The 21,955-nt window shown below is 36.0% G+C and overlaps 1 protein-coding gene across 8 annotated transcripts in view; it reads right to left on the bottom strand.

Annotated features, from left to right (window-relative positions):
• EPB41L5 (erythrocyte membrane protein band 4.1 like 5) overlaps positions 1-21,955 on the bottom strand; it is a 175,439-nt gene that overhangs the window by 73,847 nt on the left and 79,637 nt on the right. For 6 of the 8 annotated variants that reach the window (XM_058434302.1, XM_058434303.1, XM_058434305.1 and 3 more), the window contains exons 15-16: positions 15,456-15,498; positions 14,928-15,043 (exon numbers count right to left, since the gene is read on the bottom strand). In XM_058434302.1, coding sequence (XP_058290285.1) covers positions 14,928-15,043; positions 15,456-15,498 — 159 coding nt within the window. Of the gene's footprint in view, positions 1-7,411; positions 11,687-14,927; positions 15,044-15,455; positions 15,499-21,955 lie in introns of all 8 variants that reach the window. The other 2 variants (XR_009211878.1, XR_009211879.1) reach the window with 1 other exon arrangement.

The raw sequence follows: 21,955 nt of genomic DNA, 5'->3' as shown, positions 1-21,955 counted from the left end.
ACATAACATAAAATGTTAATTGTAATCCCCAGGGTAACCACTAAGAAAACAATGTTTTAAAATAGTTAGAGAGGGCCAGGCGTGGTGGCTCATGTCTGTAATTCCAGCATTTTGGGAGGCCAAGGCGGGCGGATCATGAGGTCAGGAGTTCGAGACCAGCCTGACCAACGTGGTGAAACCCCATCTCTACTGAAAATTAAAAAAAAAAAATTAGCCAGGCATGGTGGCAGGCACCTGAAATCCCAGCTACTCAGGAGCCTAAGGCAGGAGAATCACTTGAACCCGGGAGGTGGAGGTTGCAATGAGCCGAGATCGTGCCACTGCACTCCAGGCTGGGTGACAGAGTGAGACTCCGTCTCAAAAAACTAATAAATAAAATAGTAAGAGAAAGAAAAAAAGAACTGAAATGGTACACCAGAACATATCTACTTAACACAAAAGGCAGTAATGGAAGAAGTGAGAAACAAAAAAAGACATGACATACAGAAACAAATGAAATGACATACGGCCTTCCTTATCAGTAAGTACACTGAATGTAAATGTTAAACTGTCCAATTAAAAGACAGAGATTGGCAAATGAATTAAAAAACATGATCCAACTGTATGCTGTCTACAAGGGATACACTTTAGATTCTAACACACAGAAAGACTGAAATAAAAAGGAAAAAATATGCCATCCAAACACTAACAAAAAAGGGATGAAGTGGCTACACTAACATCAAGCAAAAGAAACTATAAGATAAAAATTGTTGCTAAAGACAAAGAAGGACATTTTATAATGACAAAAGGAAAATCATCAAGAAAATATTATAATTATAAACATACATGTAACTAAAACCAGAGTCCCCAAATACATAAAGCTAAATCAGAAGTTTTGAGATAGACAACAATAGTTCTTTCACTTTACGAGCAGAAAAACTAGATAAGTTTATCTTATCAATAAATAAATAGAAGATGAAAAGTATTATAAACCAAAGACTGAGCAGGCATATACAGAATGCTCCACCAACAGAATATACATTCATCTCAAGTACAAACGGAACATTCTCCAAAACAGACCATACTGCAGAGAATAAAAAATTTTTCAAAAGTATGTATCTGCTAATGGACTTATATCTTAAATATATAAAGAACTCTCACAATTCAATAATAAAAGGACAAATAACCAAATTTTTTAAATGGGCAAAGAATGAAATACAGGCGTTCTTCAACTGATGATGGGGTTACATCCTGATAATGTAAATTGAAAATGCACTTAATACAGCAAACCTACAGAACATTATAGCTTACCCGAGCCTACATTATCTGTGCTCAGAACACTTACATTAGCCTGCAGTTTGACAAAATCATCTAACACAAAGCCTATTTTTAAACAAAGTGCTCAATATCTTATGTACCACATATTACAGCCCAGGAAAAGATCAAAATTCAAATTTCAACATTATGTCAAAATTACAACAGTTTCACACCATCATAAGTTGAAAACTCTTAAGTCAAGCCATTAAGTTGGAAACTGTCTGTAGATACTTCTCTAAAGAAGATAAGCAAAAAGTCAGTAAGCAGATCAAAATATACCAACATCATCCAGCTCCACAATACACTACTTCACAACTAGGATGCCTGTAATAAAAAAGACAGGTAACAGTAAGTGTTGGTGAAGATGTGGAAAAACTGGAACCCACATGGTGTGGCCACTCTGAAAAACAATTTGGCAGTTCCTCAACATGTTAAAAATAGAGTTACTATATGACCCAATAATTTCACTCCTACGGATATAACCATGACCATTGAGAACACATGTTTATACAAAAACCTACACTTGAATGTTCATAGCATTATTCACAAAAAGCAGAAATTCAAATATCTATCAACTGACAATGGATAAATAAAACATTGGGCATCATACAAAGGAATATTATTAAGCCATTAAAAGGAATCAAGTACCGATACATGCTAAAACGGATGACCTTGAAAACACCACACTAAGTGAAAGTCAGACACAAAAGAGCACCCATTGTATGATTCTACTTTTAGGAAATTTCCAGAATGGGCAAATTTATAGAAATACAAAGTAAATTAGTGTTTGCCAGGGGCTAGTAGGAAGGAATAATTGATAGTAACTGCTAATAGGAAAGAGGTTTCTTTTGGGGATAAAAATGTTACAGAATTAAATAGTGGTGATGGTTGTACACCTTTGTGAATAAACTAAACCCACTGAATTATACACTTAAATTTTTTTTAATGTAGTTACACATAATATTTTTAATCTGTGGCTTTGGTAATGTCTTAGTTCATATCCATCTCTAAAGAATGTATAAAGAAATATGTAAAGACATTCTTTCTTCTACCTATTTCCTTACTTTTCATGGACACTTACCTGTGTAAAATGAAGCAGTTTTTCTTGTCTCCTTCCATACTTTGGAGTAATGTATTGTTAAAGTTGTGAATGATAGCTAAGAAAAGCAATGTCACCCTCACCCCCATTCTCTGAAAGCCTATTTATCTAGTTAGGTTCGTGTGTGTGTGTGTGTGTGTGTGTGTGTGTGTGTGCGTGTGTGTGCGCGCACTTACTAATATATACATGATTTGGTTGCTTTTACAAAAATGGGAACAAACCTCAGACACTTAACAACTTAAGTTTTAAACTCAACAATGTGTCACTGATGTCCTCTAGTAACAGTACATGAAAACTGACCTGATTCTTTAACAATTATGTAGAATGGAGGCAGCATATTTTTATAATACAATCCGGTCTTCCACCAATTGGAATTCATTCTTCACACTGCCTCCTAAAATAGAATTATTATTACACTCCTTTTTACTCTCTACAATCTGGACCACAACAACCTTTAGAGTTATGGAGGCAGTACAGTAGCCAAGGCTGGGTTCTAGGACTAAGCTGTCTGAGTTTGAAGCCCAGCCTCATTGTTCTGTGCCTTCATTTATTCACTAATCTGAATACCTTATAGATCCTCATAAGGATTAAATGAGGATGCTTTGCTAGAGTGAATACTTACTGCTGTACCTCCAGAACAATGTCTGGCACAGAAGCACTCAAGTATTAGCTATTATTATCACTATGCCTTCCCATAAATTCTATACTCTTTACTCAAACCTGATTCATCATTCTTGGACTACACCTTGCACTTAGCTACTTTAGAATTTTCTTTTCCTATAGGTCCCTGGGCCCATAATGATTTATCCATTCAAAGCTCCTCATTCTGTTTCACTGGAAATCTGATGCAAATGCCAAGAAGGCTTCTTAACTTCAACCACTTCTACTCTTCTTGCTTGCTGGATTTAGCCCTTTATCAGTTATTTGTAAAACTGTTTATCTCCACAATTTGAGTATAAATTTCTTGAAGCCAAGAACAGTATTTTGACTATTTCTGCATCACCAGGTGTGCCAAGACATGCTTGGTATTCATTCATTCAATCAAATAATATATATGGAATGTCTGAGGATACAGAAGGAAACAAAATAAATGCTCTCCCTTAATAGAGCGTACATTCTGTTGAAAAACACAGATACCTCTGACTTACCCAATAGGGTTATGTCCTGAGAAACCCATTGTAAGTCAAAAATGCACTCAATACTCTGACAGACCCATCATAAAGCTGAAAAATCCTAAGAATCATCATAAGGGACTGTCTGTATAGAGAGGACAAACAAACACATACTAAAATGAAAGGAGTGAGAAAAAATAACACAGGGTAAGGCAGACAGGAAATAAAAAGACTGGGCAGGGGGCGGCGAACATGATTATTTCAGAGTGGTCAGGAAAGGCTTCTCCAGTAAGAAACCTGATAGTGCCGGAATGAACCATAAGAGATTGAAGGGAGGAATACTCAGGAAGCAGTAAAAGTACAAAGATCCTGAGAGAACATGCTTGGTATGTTTGAGCAGTATAAGAAGATGAGTCTTTGGATGTAAGCAAGGTCAGGATTGACAGAAGATAAAGGGAGGAAAAAGCATGTTTCTATCAATGTGAGGATCTGAGGTTTTACTCTGAGACAAGGACACAGGCAGGTGTAAGCAGAGAAATGACATGATCTGCTGTTATCACTACAGCTGCTGAAAGGAGTACCAGAGAGCAGAGGAGAAAGGCAATGGCTAGGAGGCCAGGTAAGAGGGCAGGGCTGACAACAAACGGAAACAGGATGGGAGCAGTAAAGATGGTAACAAGCAGTAGACCTTGATACATTTTGAAGATAGAACTGACAGAATTTACTGATTCTGAAAGACATCTGGAGTATGAGACAAAGAGGAGTCAAGATGACTATAAGGCGCTCTGGTCTAAGTCAGTGCTTCTCAAACTTCAGTACGCATCAGAATCTCCAGCAGGGCATGTGAAACAGATTGCTGGACCTCACTTCCAGTGTTTCTGATTCAGTAGGTCTAGAGTAGAGCCCAAGACATGCTTAGCAACACGAAAAAGAGAACTGCCACTTACGAAGCTACAAAAACCACAAAGATGGGAAAAACTGCAGGGGTCAGGAGATAGATGTTGTCCAATTTTGAACATATTAAATTCGGGATGCCAATATCACCTCTACAGTATTTTCTCCCAAATCTGCGGCCTCAAACTAATTATGCGAAAATACCACACAAACCCAAATCAAGGAACATTCTACAAGGCATCTGGCCAACCATGAAAAACATGGAATGGCTGTCACAGGCTGAAGGGGACTATGTAACATGGGATCTCGGGTCAGACCCTGGAAAACTTGTGGAAAGACTAGTGAAACCTGAGTAAGGTCCAGTTTAGTTTGTGGTATTGTACCAATGTCAACAACAGGGGGCCGGGAATGTTAACAACAGGGGGCCGGGAGCAGTGGCTCACACCTGTAATCCCAGCACTTTGGGAGGCCAAGGCGGGCGGATCAGGATCACCTGAGGTCAGGAGTTCGAGATCAGCCTGGCCAACATGGTGAAACCCCGTTTCTACTAAAAAATACAAAAATTAGCTGGGCATGATGGCGCACTCCTGTAGTCCAGCTACTCGGGAAGCTGAGGCTGGAGAATTGCTGAAACCCAGTAAGCAGAGATTGTGTCATTGCACTCTAGCCTCGGCAACAGAGTGAGACTTGGTCTCAAAAAAAAAAAAAAAAAAAATCAGGGGAAGGTAGGGCAGGAGGGTGTGGGAATTTCTGTACTATCCCTGAAACTGTTCTGTAAGCTGAACATTATCTCAAAATAAAGAATTTTAAAAATGAGATGCCTATATTAGATGCCTAAGTAGAGATGTCAGATAGGCAGTTGGATATTTAAGTGTGGAAATTTAAAAGTCCAAGTTGATGATACAAACTGAGAAACTGCCAGTGTGTACAGATAGCATTTAAAACCATAATGCTGGATGATATTACAAAGGGAATGAATTGTTACAGAAAAGCTCCTTAAACAGAGTTTAGGGGCTGGAGAGATAAGTAGGCATTAGCAAAGGGGATTAAAAACAATGGCTTGTTAGAAGACAGTGGTGTGTTAGAAGGGAGGTTAGAAGACAATAAAAAATAGTGATATCTCTAAGCTAGGTGATGACAATTTCGTGAAGAAGTGAGAGACTGTTCTGAATACTAATTAAGCTGACTAAAAGATGGACTGTGGGATTAGAAATATGGAGGTCATTTGTGATCTAATAAAGCTATTTTGGTGGAGTAGTAGCATAACACTATTAGCTCAAGGCAGAGCCTTTATATGGATTAAAACAATGCTCCTCTTAAAAGACACTTCCATCTCTTGCAAAACTGTCAAATACACTCATCTTTTTGGAACAAGACACTTAGTGCCATCTGCTGGAAAATCACTGTCATAAATTATGTGAACATCATTCTCCTAAATGTGGCACTCTTGTACAGTATGCAATCTGCACAATCATACCCAGTCCTTTGTGTCAGGGACAATGTTTGATTAGAATGGGTTCAAGAGATTAAGAGAAAGAAGAGATAGCAAGTATAGACAATTCTTACAAAGCAAACAGTTTTGCTACCAGTGAAACAAGAAAATGGAGGAAAAGCCAAAAGAGGTAGATCCAAGGGATAGTTCTTTTTTAAATGATGTGAGCTATCTTAGGAAGTTTTTGTTCTGATCAGAATACTTCAGTAGAAAGGGAAAAGTGATACAGTAGAACAAAAGGGAGGATTGCTCAAATGATGGTCTTGAGTAACTTGAGGTGAGGATCTAAATGACTAGTGAGGACCTGGGCCTTAGAATACGGATGGTTCACCTACAGTAACAGCAGGGAAAGCAAGGAACAAATTCCCAAAAGCAGGTAAGTTCACTGATAAAATGGTGGGAGTATAGAGAAGACCTCTTCTGATTGCTTATGTTTTCAATAAAGTAGAAAGCAAGGTTATTAGCTGAGAACAAAAAGTAGGAAGGGAGGAAGTGGTTTGAAAGAGGAGAAAGTCAGCCCAGCATTGTAGGAGAACAAATAGATTAAGGAAATGTAATATGGTACCAAGGAGCATTGAAGGCTCACTTGGGCTTAGTGGTCAAAATTTAAAGACCATTCAAAAATTCTGTGTGTATTTCACATTCACCATCTATATGCAGAGTATACAGAGTTGGATTTAACCAGATGCGTACAACAGGAAGAGGGTCAAGAAATTCAAGGGTATGTGGAAAGGCATAATTATAAGTGGCTGTGTATAAAGAAGACCCAGTGAGGTACTCTAGTAGGTGTTCAACAAATGAGATGAATCAAAAAAAGAGATATCAACACAAGACTCCTGAAATCTTTCACTGCAACAAATGCCCCAGGCCTCCTTACCAAATGTGGATGACTCCGACTGATATTCAATGCCTTTACTACTCAAATATTTTAATGTTATTACTCCAACATGATCGTGAAATTTCAAAGTGATAACCTAGATATTCCAGAGAACCCAATCTTCCCAGGTCTTTCTAATTATCCAAGAGTTTTGCTGATGATATCCCCAAAAAGATTTAATGCAAGTTATTAAACACAGATCTTATCTCCGAACTTCTACAGAGTTTATAATTAAGTAATTCCTGAAGCTATTGGCAGGGCTACAAATACAGTTTTGTAATAAGAAACTCTTCTCTGTTAATGGGTATAAATTCCAATGGTATTTTGCATCCTCTAATGTTTTCCACAATTTATCTGAATACTCCTCTAACTAGTTCCACAAGGTAAATCAAGCTAGCAATCATTTTCCTATTATTATAACCTCTTATTTTTCATTTTTAACTCTACCCCTAACAATTTAAAATATCTTGCATTTATTATCAATGATTAGTCATATCTGTAGATGTGAGATTTATTAAGGAATCTGCAATTTCTTACAAATCTTAATCATACATTGGATCTCAATTCTTTATTAAAAGTAGTTAAAAACAAAACAAATGAAACTTCCTTCAACAACAAAAAATGAGCTACAGCTGTCGAACCTGTTTTTATGAGGAGGTACATTATTACACCATTAAGGAAGTCTTCAGTCACAATCCTCGGATAACGTTGTTCTCTGAATCAGATATCTCTTTTCCATGCCAATGTAAACACAATGCTGGCCAGCTGTCAGGAACAAAATGTAAAATATTCACTCAAGCACCACCACCTAGAACTGAGGCCACAGCTTGTAAGACAGAAGCTTAGGTAATTATCTAATAATAATAAAACTGTGAGAACAATTCCTTCAGGAAGAACAGTAACAATTGTTTTTCTACTTCAGTATAAAAACAACAATAAAAAAGCCAAAGTTATTTTCCTTTCATTAATTTATTTTAAAATTTTCTCTTCTCTTCACTCATTCTTTAACAAAGACACTATGTATTTCCCTTCTCACCAGCTCAAAGTGCTCAAAGCAACTAAAGTGTATTACTACGTTAGCAACTGTCGAGAATTGATGAAAGAAATGAAGCTCCTTGACATATTTTACACTGAAAGTGACATGCTTCATGTCCTAATTTCTACACCACCAAGGTTAACGTTAATGGAACAAGATTCCATTCTCACAATGTTTTCATGTGACTAAAGTAAAAAATTTTATGAACAAAGGATGAGAAATTTTTATGTTCTGCAAAAGGGAGGTAGAGGAAGACTACCGTATCTAAATCCACATGATTCATAATATCTAGAAAGGATCTGACAAATCACATTTTATACATGGGAGTAGGGGAAGAGGCCGGCATGGAGAAGGAAGGAGAGAAAGTTGTTTCCCCACCACAGAAGTATCTCCAAATCCTAGCCCTTATGTAAAAGCATCTCACATACAAGCATTCACAACAATCCTGGAAAGCAAGATGTAACTGATGATGTGGTATAACACATATTAAAATTCAGGAAGGAAGAATGTGGTGGGAAAGAGATAAAATGTTATTGAGACAAGATGATTTTGTTTTAGCAAATCCATAAGTCCTAATACCAACCATAAAAAATAGTAACTGTAATATTTTCAAACCAATATTCAAAGACTAACACTAAAATAACAGCCTCTCAAAGCAATGAACTATGGTTTCGAAATGAAGAGTGTGCCCTGACCAAAGACAGTACCATGGCTCAAACAACTATATCTCCCACCACTGGGGCACGATGCACTAATAGGGGACAACCACCTTCACACTTGTTCAGTTTACACTGGTGAATAAAAAGATCCAACCTGGCGATGTACCTTTTGAACAGTGAACAACAACAAAAAGAAATTTTTAAGAAAAGATCCAACCAAGTGTTATAAATAACATTTTTTTGGCCAACACTTTAAATAAACTCCCCTCCAAAAAAACAAAGATGATTTGAATTACACTGGTATTACACTATTAGTGTTTGTATACTAGGTGCTTTTCAAAACAGACATATTATACACATAGTAGGACAAATAAAATTTATTTTTCTCTGCAAATTCATTTAAAAGTATATTATCTATGATTATCCTATCAAGGTCAGAAACGTTAGGTCTTACTCCAAGATAGGTAAACGCCTTTGAAATGCAACAAAAAGAGACAATGATCTTATGAGCTCATTTATGTTCATGCATGAAAGTGTGAAGGTCACTAGCTTTGCTGTGTTTCTACAAGTTTCCTTGACTGTAAAAACAGTCAAACTATAACCAACCTAATTCAAGATGTTAAATTAATTATGTTAAATAAAATTAGCTGAAGCACTGTAAATTAAATGACATAATACTTAAGTTCTGTGCTGATGACACCCTTTGATCAAAAGGATGGTGACCCAGTAAGGAGCTTCTGGAGGTTATTACTTCTCTAATTCCGAATTTATCATCACTGACTCTTCAGGCATAATAAAATATAGAGTGTAAATAGGTTGGTGACAATTTATTTAATTTAGGTTGAGCTACTTATAAATACCTGATAGCTCTGGAAACAACATATATATATCCATCTTGCAAATATCAGTAAAAAGAACAAGTATTTGCAATATTTGATATGAAATTCTGAAGCATATGGGAACTTCTATAAAATAGACAAGTTTAATTTTACTACCATCCAGCCTTAGCCCTTTACTTTCCTCACCTGTATCGCTGCCTCCATCCCTAACACCCCTCCAATCCAGTTTCTCTCATCAGGAATTCGCAAATCAATTCTTTACAAGGTTTTCAACAAAAGAAAAACCATGATCTGAATCTTCCCTTAAATGTAACAGTACTGATTAACTCAAATTATAAATATAGAAATGGCCACTTTCAATTATGAACTGAAGATCTTACTCTTCAATTACAATCTGCTAAGATATATATGGGGCATTATATGAGCATCTGTCCTGCAGATTAAGAATAATTTTAAAGTGAGTGAGGTCAAACCTTACAACTTCATTGTGCCTCTTTGGTTTTTACTATAGAAACAGTACTTTTTTTAATGATATACATACCCATGAAATCTTTTCTTGAATGGCACAACCCAGAGCTTCTGTGCTTAAAATGTTATAATCCAAATTCCTCTCTTTTAAGAAAAAAAATCAGCAATGACAATACTTAGCAATTATCATCTGAGCTATGTAAAGTGTAAAACAACTATAAGGGCCATATATTAGTGGCCATTTTTAAGCTTGCTAAACTATGATGGGCTTATAGAGGTGGGAGCTGGGCTCTTTAAGATAACAGATCTATTTATATTTAGAAGATGTGCTAAATACTTTGAGTGGCCATCTCTTACACATAATTATACTGAACTCAGATTGAAACCTGCCTACAAATTTCATTCTTTAAATATTAGTCAGTTCTGCTTATTTAGGTCTTCTATGGACAAACTGCAACCAACCATTCAGTATTAAACCAATAGTCCAGTATTAAGCCCTCTGAAACCTTAATCTTTGTCTGGCAGGAAGGATTTGAGATATAAAACCAACCTCTATGTAAGCAGGATGCATTAAATGAGTTAAGCTGTTTATAATGAAGCTTCATTATCTTGAAGCATTATAAACTCTTCGAAATATAAAAATCTATAAATTTCTATGTACATAGTTTAAAAGTTTGAAAATTTTTCTAAAATATAAAAGAAAACTAAAAAAAGACAGAATAAATGATTCCCTTAACATGTTTTCCTATCAGAAATGGACTTTTTTCCAGCTAATTCACTTCTATTAATTAAACCAAGGAGCTTGAAATTCTAAAGTTCAGAAAGGATCAAAAATAGTAATACAATCTAAAAATCATATGGTTTTGGCTTCAGAATTTTATTTTAAAGGTTATACAGGATCAGATTATGAGACTATTGCAAACCTGCGTAATCTGTCAGGTGTATGAGATGAAAGAGAAAAGCCAGCAAAATGAAAAGACAAAGTAAATACGTTTTTCATTTTATATAACCATTCAGTAATAATGTAACCATTCAGTTAACCACTGGTTAACTGTTATGTTAACTGAATGTTAATCAGTTAACCATTCAAAAGTAACCATTCAGATTTCTCTATATATGAGCCACATTATTAATGTGATCTCTAAATCTTTTGGTAAGTTAGAATATTTGTGTTTATTAAAAAGTAAAAGTGTTTGTAATTAAAAATTACATTAATTAAAATCTTAGGCACTTAAATTAAGGCATGTGTCACTTTAGACATATTAAAATAGTGTATAAGAACAAGTTTTTAATAAATATCTCAAAAGGCTGATATATTATGCCTGGACATGCTTCCAGTGTGTTTTTAGTGTGTCTGATTCTTTTAACCTCGATCTCTTTGGATGGCATGTGGTGGGGGAATAATGGGCACCTTGTTCACAAACACAAACCTTCTCCTGAGATATAGTCTGGTGATGTGTGAACAACTAAGATCTGAAAACTCTTCCAAAATCACAATGGTATACACACTCTTTTCAACACAAAACATTTGTCATTATCATTGATGGTATATGGCTTCTTCGATTCCTTGTCCCTTTCATGGAAGAATTCAATTACAAACAGCACTAAACAACTAGTGACTCACTGTAAATTCTCCCAAATACTCCTAATGTGATCAATCCTTTATAAACACCAGATAATGTATACCATCAACTTGCATGACAAAGAGTCCCAATGCCTAAGAGGCTCAACACTCATATCTCAGTCATGGCTGTATGGCCAGGAAAATGAACATCATGACGGATTCCTGCATTCTTCACATTGTGCTCATGAACAAAGTCAGTGTAGTTTCTATGTGCGGTCTGGGGTGGGGGCAAGGCCCTTGTGTTCCACTGGTTTCCACCACGTTGACAGCAGTCACTGGCAGCAGAGAGCCTGGATGGTTGGGGAGCGGGAGGGGAGCACAGTTAGTCAATAGGAATAGGAGAAAATGGATGTGTAAGAGATAGTAAAGGTGAAAGGTAATGTGACTAGCATGCACCGCTGCTATGAGTAGTTACCAACATCTACTCCATGCAATGATAACATTCAAGAATAACAAAGTGGGGGAAATCCACAAAGTTACATGTAATGAAAAATACCAGTATGGAAATACATGTAAGTAACCTGAGTCAGTTAAGTGAATTAAAGAAGAAATTCTCAGAAAGCAAGGCACTGTATCTGTCCCTGATGTTGTTACTAATATTAAAAGCAGAAATGTTGTTAAGGGTTCTAATCAGAAGAAAAAAATATTCATAATCTACTTACTTCAAATATTTGAAAAAAGAACTCTACATAAGGACAAAAGCATACATGGAAAAGGAAAACTGTGAAAATTCTTCCTCAAATTATGGGATTTCACAGAACTGAAATCCAAGAAACAAAATTCAGAAAGAGCACTAAAAATAAAAAATCTACCTTCAGAGGCCATGTAATTTTACATCAATGTTCCCAATTAGCAATAGAGAATCATTGCTCCTTATATAATCAAAGTTCACAAGACCTCAAAATGAAATTCAACAGGTACAGATAATGTGATGAGATGATATACCCTCTCCAAGAAGTAGTTTAGTAAGCATATTAGGCACCTTTTATTACAGTGCTATAGAAAAGGCCTACAGAATTCTGAGAGTGAAACATGCATACATGCACTTCTTGGTTAGAACTGATAAGGGTCCTCCAGTAGAAAGAAAGAAAATCAAAGTCTTGTGACATGGCAGAAAGGGCAGCACATATTTAAAATAACTACAAAGGAAAATACCACCCCAAATATAAAATATGTGCAAAAATACATTTTTAATAAGTGTTATCTTTCTAACTCAACCAAAACATTAATCTTCACCTTTATCCCTTAGGGAAACTGAAAATAAATTAACTAAAATAATTTTTCAAAACAAAATTGGAAGGCTTTTTTATAACAAAATCATCTTTGTTTTAACTGAAATACAATTTGTTCATCAGACCTGGCTCACAAAAATCACAACCCTCAAGTTATGGTCCTAAAAATTTAGAAAACTAAATTACGTTTATGTTCTCCCCTACCAATGCAAGATTTTCTAAACACTATTCAGTTTTGTTTCTGTTGTTGCTTACAAATGATTTATGGGTTTATAATACATGAATTGTTCCTCAAAACGTGAAATTTTAAATACTTGATTATTCTAAGCCACTGATATGCCAAATCATTTGCTCTAATAATGGTGTCATTTAAAAGATACCAGCAAAAAAATGCTGAAGACTTGAACAGGGAGTAGGTTTAGATTAAATTGGTTGAAAGTTATCTGCCAGAAATAGAATGGTCCATTATTCTGCCCAATTGTTCAAACATAGGAAGCATTTCCAAATTTTAACCATTTATCACTTTCTAAAGGAGGACTGCTTTATATTCTTTTGAAAGCATTAACAAGAATCAAAGCATGCAGAAAAAAGAATGAAATGCAGAACACATTTGAAATTAAGGCGGGAGAGTCCACTATCTCCAAAACATGCCAGCTCTATATTCAGTTCCATGCCCTTGTTGACCTACACTGAGGCTTATTATGTTATAAAGAGCACGACTTTACTCTATTTCAGTAAAGGAGGTCTCAGCACAACCACATAAAGAAAGGAGAACACACAGCTCCAAATTTTTCATTTTCCTTAAAATTTAATAAATTCAATGCTCTTTCTAAAGGATGCATCAAAGAAACCAAGTAGTACCTAACAAATAAAATCAAGCAGATTTAAATATGTACCTATTAATATGGAAAAAATCAAAGATTCAGTGTCGTAATATAGTATGTCAACTAATCAGACTCTCACTCCATATTAACGTAAAAGGCAAACACATAAAAGACACTTCTTTTACAGCTGAAGTCTCAGTACTATTTTTCCTTGCAAACAGAACTTGGTGGTAACATCAATGAGATAAAACATAACTGCTTACAGGAGCTGTGTTTTCCATAAGAAATTGAAGAAACTTTCTAAAAATGGCTATTAAAAATAAATTTGACATTTATAAGCCTCGCTCTTTAAACTTTTAAGTGTGTACCCAGATGCACACAAATATACACAAAGTATCACCACCATACACCCATGTAGAAAGAAAATAAAAAGGAGAAAATGGGGCCGGGGGAGAAGGGAACTCAATCTTATAAACTAATCGCAAGTTATTTGGAACTGAAGTAAAAATATGCCCAAATATCAAGAGCAAGCACCTTGCAGTTAGTTAAGCCAAAATAACAGTGAAAAATAATTACATAGCAAAGACTGAAAATAATCACCAACCACTGTTGACCCACCACCATGAAGGAAGAACTGGCTGCACAGAAAGCTGACCAAAACCTTGAGATCACCACAGAAATGCATTAGATTTCAGGTACTAAACAAACTAAGAGCAAGAGAAAAAGAGAAAAATCCTATGAATTATCAAATTTCACAAACAGACAAATAACTTGAACAGGTGATACACCCAACATGACCACTGAATCAAATAATCCCCAAGGAGCCCCCACCAAGCCACATATATTTATTTGGGAAAGGATAAACTCAAGTGATTAACTCCAATAAGACACAAAGTATCCATATTTGTATATTTACTATTAATCTAAAAAAAGAACCTGGAAGTCTAAATAATTAAAGTGTCTTTTTCCTGTCATCAGATTCTCTCTCAGTCTCCTTAGGGTATCTCATGCTTTATCAGATTTTAATCATGTTTTGCTTCTGACTTTACCCTTCGTCTTTAATGAGAAAAACACATTCAAAGTAGCATCATGTTGTGTGGAATAACATGTAGTGGATATACTTTCCTTACAGACCTGGGAAAATATTCTACTGTCTTTTTCAGCAGAGAATCATCCACCACTACCACATCAAGCTAATAAGAGCAGATTTATTTTAAATGTATTAATGTTTTGTTTCAAATAAATAATAAGTAAGGACAGCTGTCTGATGGTCTTCATTTAGACAACCGCACTCCCTTTATCACCAACATGCTTATTTTCCCCATCTCAATATGATTATTAATAATATGCTTTCCAGCTCACAAATATGAATAATTTGCTTTCAATCATATTTAAAGTACTTTAAGATTATGGCTTGGAATTCCAAATACAATTAACTAGGCAATATTTTATTTTAGTTTAAGGAATTAACAAACCATTTCCTGTCACGCTGGTCTGTTCCAGGATTCTGTGGAAGATTCTGTATCTCCACTGGCACAGGTGCAGAGGAAATGGAAGGACTCACAAGCAGAGCAGATCTCATCCCCCAAGCCTTTGGACAAAAATTATAAAAATTATCTATTTTGCCCAGATAACAGATCTCTTCACCAACAAATACTAAAATGGAGTACTATTTACAAAGCCAACAATTAAAATGTATACAAATGCTTGAATTTTACACCCACCTTAGAGATAGTTAATGAATGAAATATTAGTAGTCAGTTAAATTACGTTCTTGGATTCACAGAGACATAAAATGTTTTATAGAGCACCTGTTTCCTTTAAAAAATCTTAGAGAATAAAATAACAGGAAGTTATTACTGAATCACTTAAGGGAAAAGGAAAAGAAAATGCACATAATTTGTGCAGGGTTACATACACCACTATGAAAATCCAATCAATACTACTACTGTTACCATAATTAACGGGTGATCCAGTGTTTTAGAAGCTTAGTATTGTCTTACCTGTTGGGAGCCATTACTTTGGGTCGAAACATTATTGTGAACACTGTAATGGGAAAAAAAAATCAATTAAAAACCCTATATGAAATTTCAGGACTTCATTTTGTAAGATTACACATACACTAATAAAATATTTATTTTAAAGATATTAACGTTTTGTTTCAAATAAAGAATAAAACTACTGCTAGTACCTAAAACTAAGAATGTCAGATACCCAAAAACATTTGTTCTTATGGGCAAATACTTGCTTTTCTATAGTTGTTCATTTGATATTTCCATATACCTATATTTTAATCATGCTTTAGAGGTATACTTCACAACTAATGTTTATTCATCGGACAACAGCTGTCAAGGATGGCCTAACAAAGACAGCAACACGATCCCACATAAACTTATCTGTCACTTCTTTTGTATATTCCTATCCTCAAGATTTTCCAGTGTCGGCAACAACTCAGCATTTTATAACTCAAAAGGCCTTAGTATAAAAGGTTTAGAAAGTTTGAAACTTCTGCGTGTACACTTTCCTCTCCAAATGACTTATAAATATGTTCTAAAATTTTCGGTTTAGGTCAGGCACAATGGCTCATGCCTGTAATCCCAGCATTTTGGGAGGCTGAGGTGGGTGGATCATGAGGTCAGGAGATCAAGACCATCCTGGCTAACACAGTGAAACCCTGTCTCTACTAAAAATACAAAAAATTAGCTGGGCGTGGTGGCGGGCACCTGTAGTCCCAGCTACTCAGGAGGCTGCGGCAGGAGAATGGCGTGAACCCAGGAGGTGGAGCTTGCAGTGAGCCAAGATCGCGCCACTGCACTCCAGCCTGGGTGACAGAGCAAGACTCCGTCTCAAAAAAAAAAAATTTTTTTTTTCAGTTTAGTTTGTACCCATCCCCACCCCGCCAACCCCACAAAAAGCACTTGAAAAAACCCTCAACCTATAATACAAAAAAATAAATAGAAACTACAGAACAGCAGAAAAAAAATTCAATAAAATAAAAACTCAAATATGAACTATAACTCACAACAAAATGAGAAAAAGTTTCCTAATGCCAGACATTCTAAAACAAGGATAAATGGTATCCCTGAAGTAAGAAATTCAACTAATATAAAAAATAATTCAAAGATATAAAAAAACTCCTTGAAAGTGAGAAAATAATTTATAGATTTAATGACAGTACTGTTTCAGGAAAATGAGACAGAAAATGAAATGCAATCAATCCCTTATTGTTCAGCCACTAATCTTCAAGGATAAGGAAGAATACTTCGGGTACCCCGAGTAGATTTAAAAGCAAATCACTACCAATTATCAGGTTGGCAAAGACCTCCCATAGCAGTAATCAAGAATATTATTTTATAACCAGCCAACATGTCATTCTACTAAGAGGAAACAGGCAAAGCTCTCAAATACAACCTCTGAATAGAGGATCCAGAAGCCTTTCTAACAAGGTGAGAGCAAAAAACCACTACCTGATAATGAAAGCCAACCAGTTAAGAACCTAAGAATGAAGAGAGGCCCTGCTAAAAAGCTGGGGAATGAAGAGTGAACATATTTTATATTCTATTTTTTTAAGAACTACAGATCAATTACAAGTTGAGTCACCATAACTTGCACTGTCACTGTCTGGGTTCAAAGCCAAGCTGTGTCACTAGGTCTATTCTGCACACCTTGGGTTATTCATTTGCATGAGACTGTTAGAACGACTAAATGAGTTAATATTAGCGACATACAAATAATAGTGATTACAACAACAACAAAATACATTTCAAAGAAATACTATTGGCGAGGCGTGGTGGCTCATGCCTGAAATCCCAGCACTCTCAGGGGCCGAGGCAGGAGGACTGCCTGAGCCTAGGACTTTGAGACCAGCCTGGGCAACAGAGCCAGACCTCCAGCTCTATAAAAAATTTAAAAATAGCTACGTGTGAGGGTGTGTGCCTGTAGTAGTCTCAGATACTTTGGAGGCTGAGGTAGGAGGACTGCTTGATCCCAGGAGGTTGAGGTTACAGTGAGCCATGATCATGCCACTGCATTGCAGCCTGGGTGACAGGGAAAAACCCTGTCTCAAAAAAAAAAAAAAAAACAACAACAACACAAAAAAATCCCACCCCACTCCTCCAAAACACACACACACACACACACACCCCAATTTAGTGCAGATCCACTGCCATGGCAATTTTACAAATTACACCCATCAGGCACAATTTCTTTTTACTAACCATGTTGCTCTTCCTAGAACACCCATGGATCCTAAGTCTTAATGAAATCTCACCCAGCCTGCTTGGTATAGAAGTTAGACCTACTAGTCCATGGTCCCTTGGTTATTCTCTGAAGCTTTTCATTTAACTAGAAATAACTTTAGTAGGTGATCAATAAGAATAACATGAGAACAAAATACTTATAAGTGATGTTAATTGAATCATAGCTTCCTGTTTTAAATTGTTTGAAATACAGAAAGCATTATTTTCTGATAATTATATACATTCTTTCACTTCCATGAATATGAAGGAATTACTGAATTATTTCTCATTACTAACCTAGTTCAAGCTTCCCTTTTTAAAGGACTACATACAATAACTGACCCTTTTTGCTTTTACATAGTATACCTTCTACTCATTTGATTTCCTCTACCATTTTTTCTTTTCCTCTTTCCCGTCTTCAAGACTGCATATTAAGCCTGTATAAGAAGTACTAGCAATTGAAATGTCAACTATCCTTTAAAAATCACCTCTTAAAATACTTTATAGTATTCATGACTCATAAGAATAGTTAAGAGCCAAAACAGTACAAGAAAAATGACTGACATTAGCCAATTAAAAAATCTGTTACTCAAATGGGCATTTTACAAAACTGAAGAATACAAGGTCGAGAAGCTTTTCAGGTCAAATAGTTGTGCCTTTTCAAACAGTATTGTTTTCCATGGTTCAATGGAGCAAAACTGTTCATACAAACAGAACTGGAAGGGCAAGAATGAAAGGGCACACAAAATGCCAGTCGGAGCTCAGGTTTTCTCAGGCACTGCGATGGGTGGTGCTCAATAACCTTCAGGAGAGTTGGGTCCCCCTCTACATCTCATTTCTAAAAGCTTAGTCTAAAAAAAAAATCATTCCTTAAATATACCATTTCTGCTATGTTTTCCAGAGCCAAAAGCATCACTAATGAAGAGGCACTAACATTTAGCCATTAAAGTTAATCATAATTCCAAAACAGGCACCATATATATTCATATTTTACCAGAAATGTGTTTCAGAACATCTTAAAGAACAACCTCCTATTTTGCAAATAAAAGCCTTAATTTTTCAACTACGTACCACTGCTGAATACTTTGTTTACATTTCTGCTAACTTTAGCAGGTAGTCACTTTTTACTTTAAGCTCTAATATTCCATATCCCAGCCTCCTTTTCAAGAAAGCAAGACATAATCCATTAAATAAACAAAATAGCTCCAAAGGTACAGAAAAACCTCAAACATTACTCCATTTTTCTTTTTCTTTTTTTTATTTGAGATGGAGTCTTGCTCTGTCACCCAGGCTAGAGTGCAGTGGTGTAATCTCGGCTCAGTGCAACCTCCAACTCCACGGTTAAAGCAATTCTCCTGTCTCAGCCTCCAGAGTAGCTGGGATTACAGGCGCGCGCCACCACGCCCAGCTAATTTTTGTATTTTTAGTAGAGATGGGGTCTTGGTTGCCATGTTGGCCTGACTGGTCTCAAACTCCTGACCTCAGGTGATCTGCCTGCCTTGGCCTCCCAAAGTGTTAGGATTACAGGCATGAGCCACTGCTCCCAGCCATTACTCTACTTTTCTGAAAAGCACAGCTTATAAATAAATCCAAGAAAAATAAAAGTATACAGCACAGAAAAGGCACAAAATGTTGTTTTTTTACCTAATAAAAATTTCATGGAGAGAATTTCACAGAAATTTCACTTCCTCCCTGTTATATTTATTTATTTATTTTCAACAGCCTATTGACAGCTAAAGAAACTTGAGGGGAGTCCTTGTTCAAAAAGCGGAGTGCTATTATAGTCAATCATTAATCATGGACTGGCTTTAACAGCTTTCAAAGTGAAAAAAAAATGGACATTTCAAGGTGAGGCTGATGATACTCAATACCCAAAAATAACCAACTGCTTTCGAAAAAGGTCTAGTGAGACATCTGCCATGTAAGAGTACAGACAAATTCAAAAATAAACTAGATTTGTGGGTATGGTCTGAATCTTATCTTTAACAGGCATTCTAGGAGACTCTAATACATACCAATTATTAAGCATTATATGAGACCATAGATATAGCCTCATTGTAATAAGTAATATTAAAATTAATGGAGCCAGCTGGGCATGGTGGCTCACACCTGTAATCCTGGCACTTTGGGAGGCCGAGGCAGGTGGATCACTTGAGGTCAGGAGTTCGAAACCAGCCTGGCCAACATGGTGAAACCTTGTCTCTACTAAAAATCCAAAAAATTAGGTGGGCGTGGTGGTGCGTGCCTGTAATCCCAGCTACTTGGGAGGCTGAGGCAGGAGAATCACTTGAACCTGGGAGGCAGAGGTTGCAGTGAGCCAAGATCATGCCATTGCACTCCAACCTGAACGAGAGAGCAAGACTCCGTCTCAAAAAAAATTAATTAATTAATTAAATTTAATTAATGGAGCTACCAGAAGCAAGACCTTCAGAATGGTAATTTGAAAACAAAAGCAGATACTCTCTCCAGTGAAACAAACATTTAAGTGGTTTTAAAAAAAAATCAGTAAGCTTGAGGACAGGTCAAGTGAGACTATGTAGTCTAAAAAAAAAATCGTATAAAGAGAAGCGAACAGACTCAGAGACGTGTAGGACGCCATCAAGCGTAACAACTTACATGTTAATGAGAATTCCAGAAGGAGAAGAGAAAGACAGCATAAAGAATATCTAGAGAAATAATGGGTAAAAACTTCCAGACTTGATGAAAAGGTTGTATCATGGAAAAGCAACCATATGAAACCTGGACTGGCAATATTTACATCAAATAAAATCAACTTTAAAACAAAAGTTACTAGAGATAAAAAGGAACAGTCCATCAGGATAATATAACAATTATCAACACATACATACCTACCCCAAATCCACAACATACATGAAACAAAAACAGAAAGAACTAAAGGGAGAAATAGACAATAGTTGTAGGCTACAATACTCTACTGTCAATATAACTGATTAAAACTAAGCAAAAGATGAACAATGCAACAGAAGATCTGAACACAATAAACTAACAGACATCTATAAAACACTCCACTCAGAAACAGCAAAATATATACTCTTCTTAACTACACATAAACTATTTTCATGGGTGACTCATATGGAGGGGCCATAAAACAAGTCTCAGTAAGTTTAAAGGGATTGAAATCATACAAAGTATGTCCTCCACCCATTATGGAATAAAATTAGAAAAAAATAAAATTTTGACGTTCACAAATACATGGAAATTTAGCAACACACTCCTAAGTAATCAAACAAGTCGAAGAAGAAATCACAAGTTAGAAAATAATTTGAGGTAACCAAAAAACAAGAACACAACATAGCAAAACCTATTGAATTAAAGCAGTGCTTGAAAGGAAATTTAGTATCTTTAAATGTTAAAAAATAAAGATCTCAGATAACCTAATCTTCCACCTTAAATACTAGAAAAACAGCAAACTAAACCTAAAGCAAGTAGAAGGAAAAAATAACATAGAGCAAAAATTAATGAAACAGAAAAACAGAAAAATCAATGAAACCAAAAGCTTTTCTATTTGAAAACGTCAACAAAATTGACAAATCTTTTGCTAGACTAGTCAAGAAAAAAAAAAACCTCAAAATACTAAAAATCAGAAAGGAATGAGGAGATATTACTATGGAGCTTTTAGAAATACAAAGGAAAAGGGAATACAAACTGTATCCCCACAAACTAGATACCATAGATAAAAGAAATAAAACTCTAGAAAGACACAAACTCCCAAACTGAATCAAGAAGAAAAAGAAAATCCAGGAGGGCCTGGCGCTGTGGCTCATGCTTGTAATCCCAGCAAGATGGGAGGCAGAGACAGGAGGATTGCTTGAGCCCAGGAGTTTGAGACCAGCCTGGGCAATACAAGGAGGCCCCATCTCTACAAAAAATTTAAAAATTAGCCAGACATGATGGCAAGTGCCTGTAGTCCCAGCTACTTGGGAGGCAGAGGTGGTATGATCACTTGAGCCTAGGAGGGTGAGGCTGCAGTGAGCCAAGCCATGCTCAAGCTGCTGTACTGCAGCCTGGGTGAAAGAGCTAGGTCCTGCATGCCCCCGACCCCTGCCCCAACAAAAAAAAAAAAGAGAAGAAAAGAAAATCTGAATAGATCTCTCATAAGAATTTTTAAGCTTCACATAAAGAGAAAGATGGCTTTAATGGTGAATTCTACCATACATTTAAATAATTAATACCAATTATTTACAAATTCTTCCCAAGAAATAGATGAGGAGGGAACATATACAAACTTATTTTGTAAAGCCAGT

This window comes from Hylobates moloch, unplaced genomic scaffold, assembly GCF_009828535.3.
Source record: "Hylobates moloch isolate HMO894 unplaced genomic scaffold, HMol_V3 SCAFFOLD_24, whole genome shotgun sequence".
NCBI lineage: Eukaryota > Metazoa > Chordata > Mammalia > Primates > Hylobatidae > Hylobates > Hylobates moloch.
Note: the sequence above shows the minus strand (reverse complement) of the source record. Positions and strands in the feature narration are given on the sequence as shown.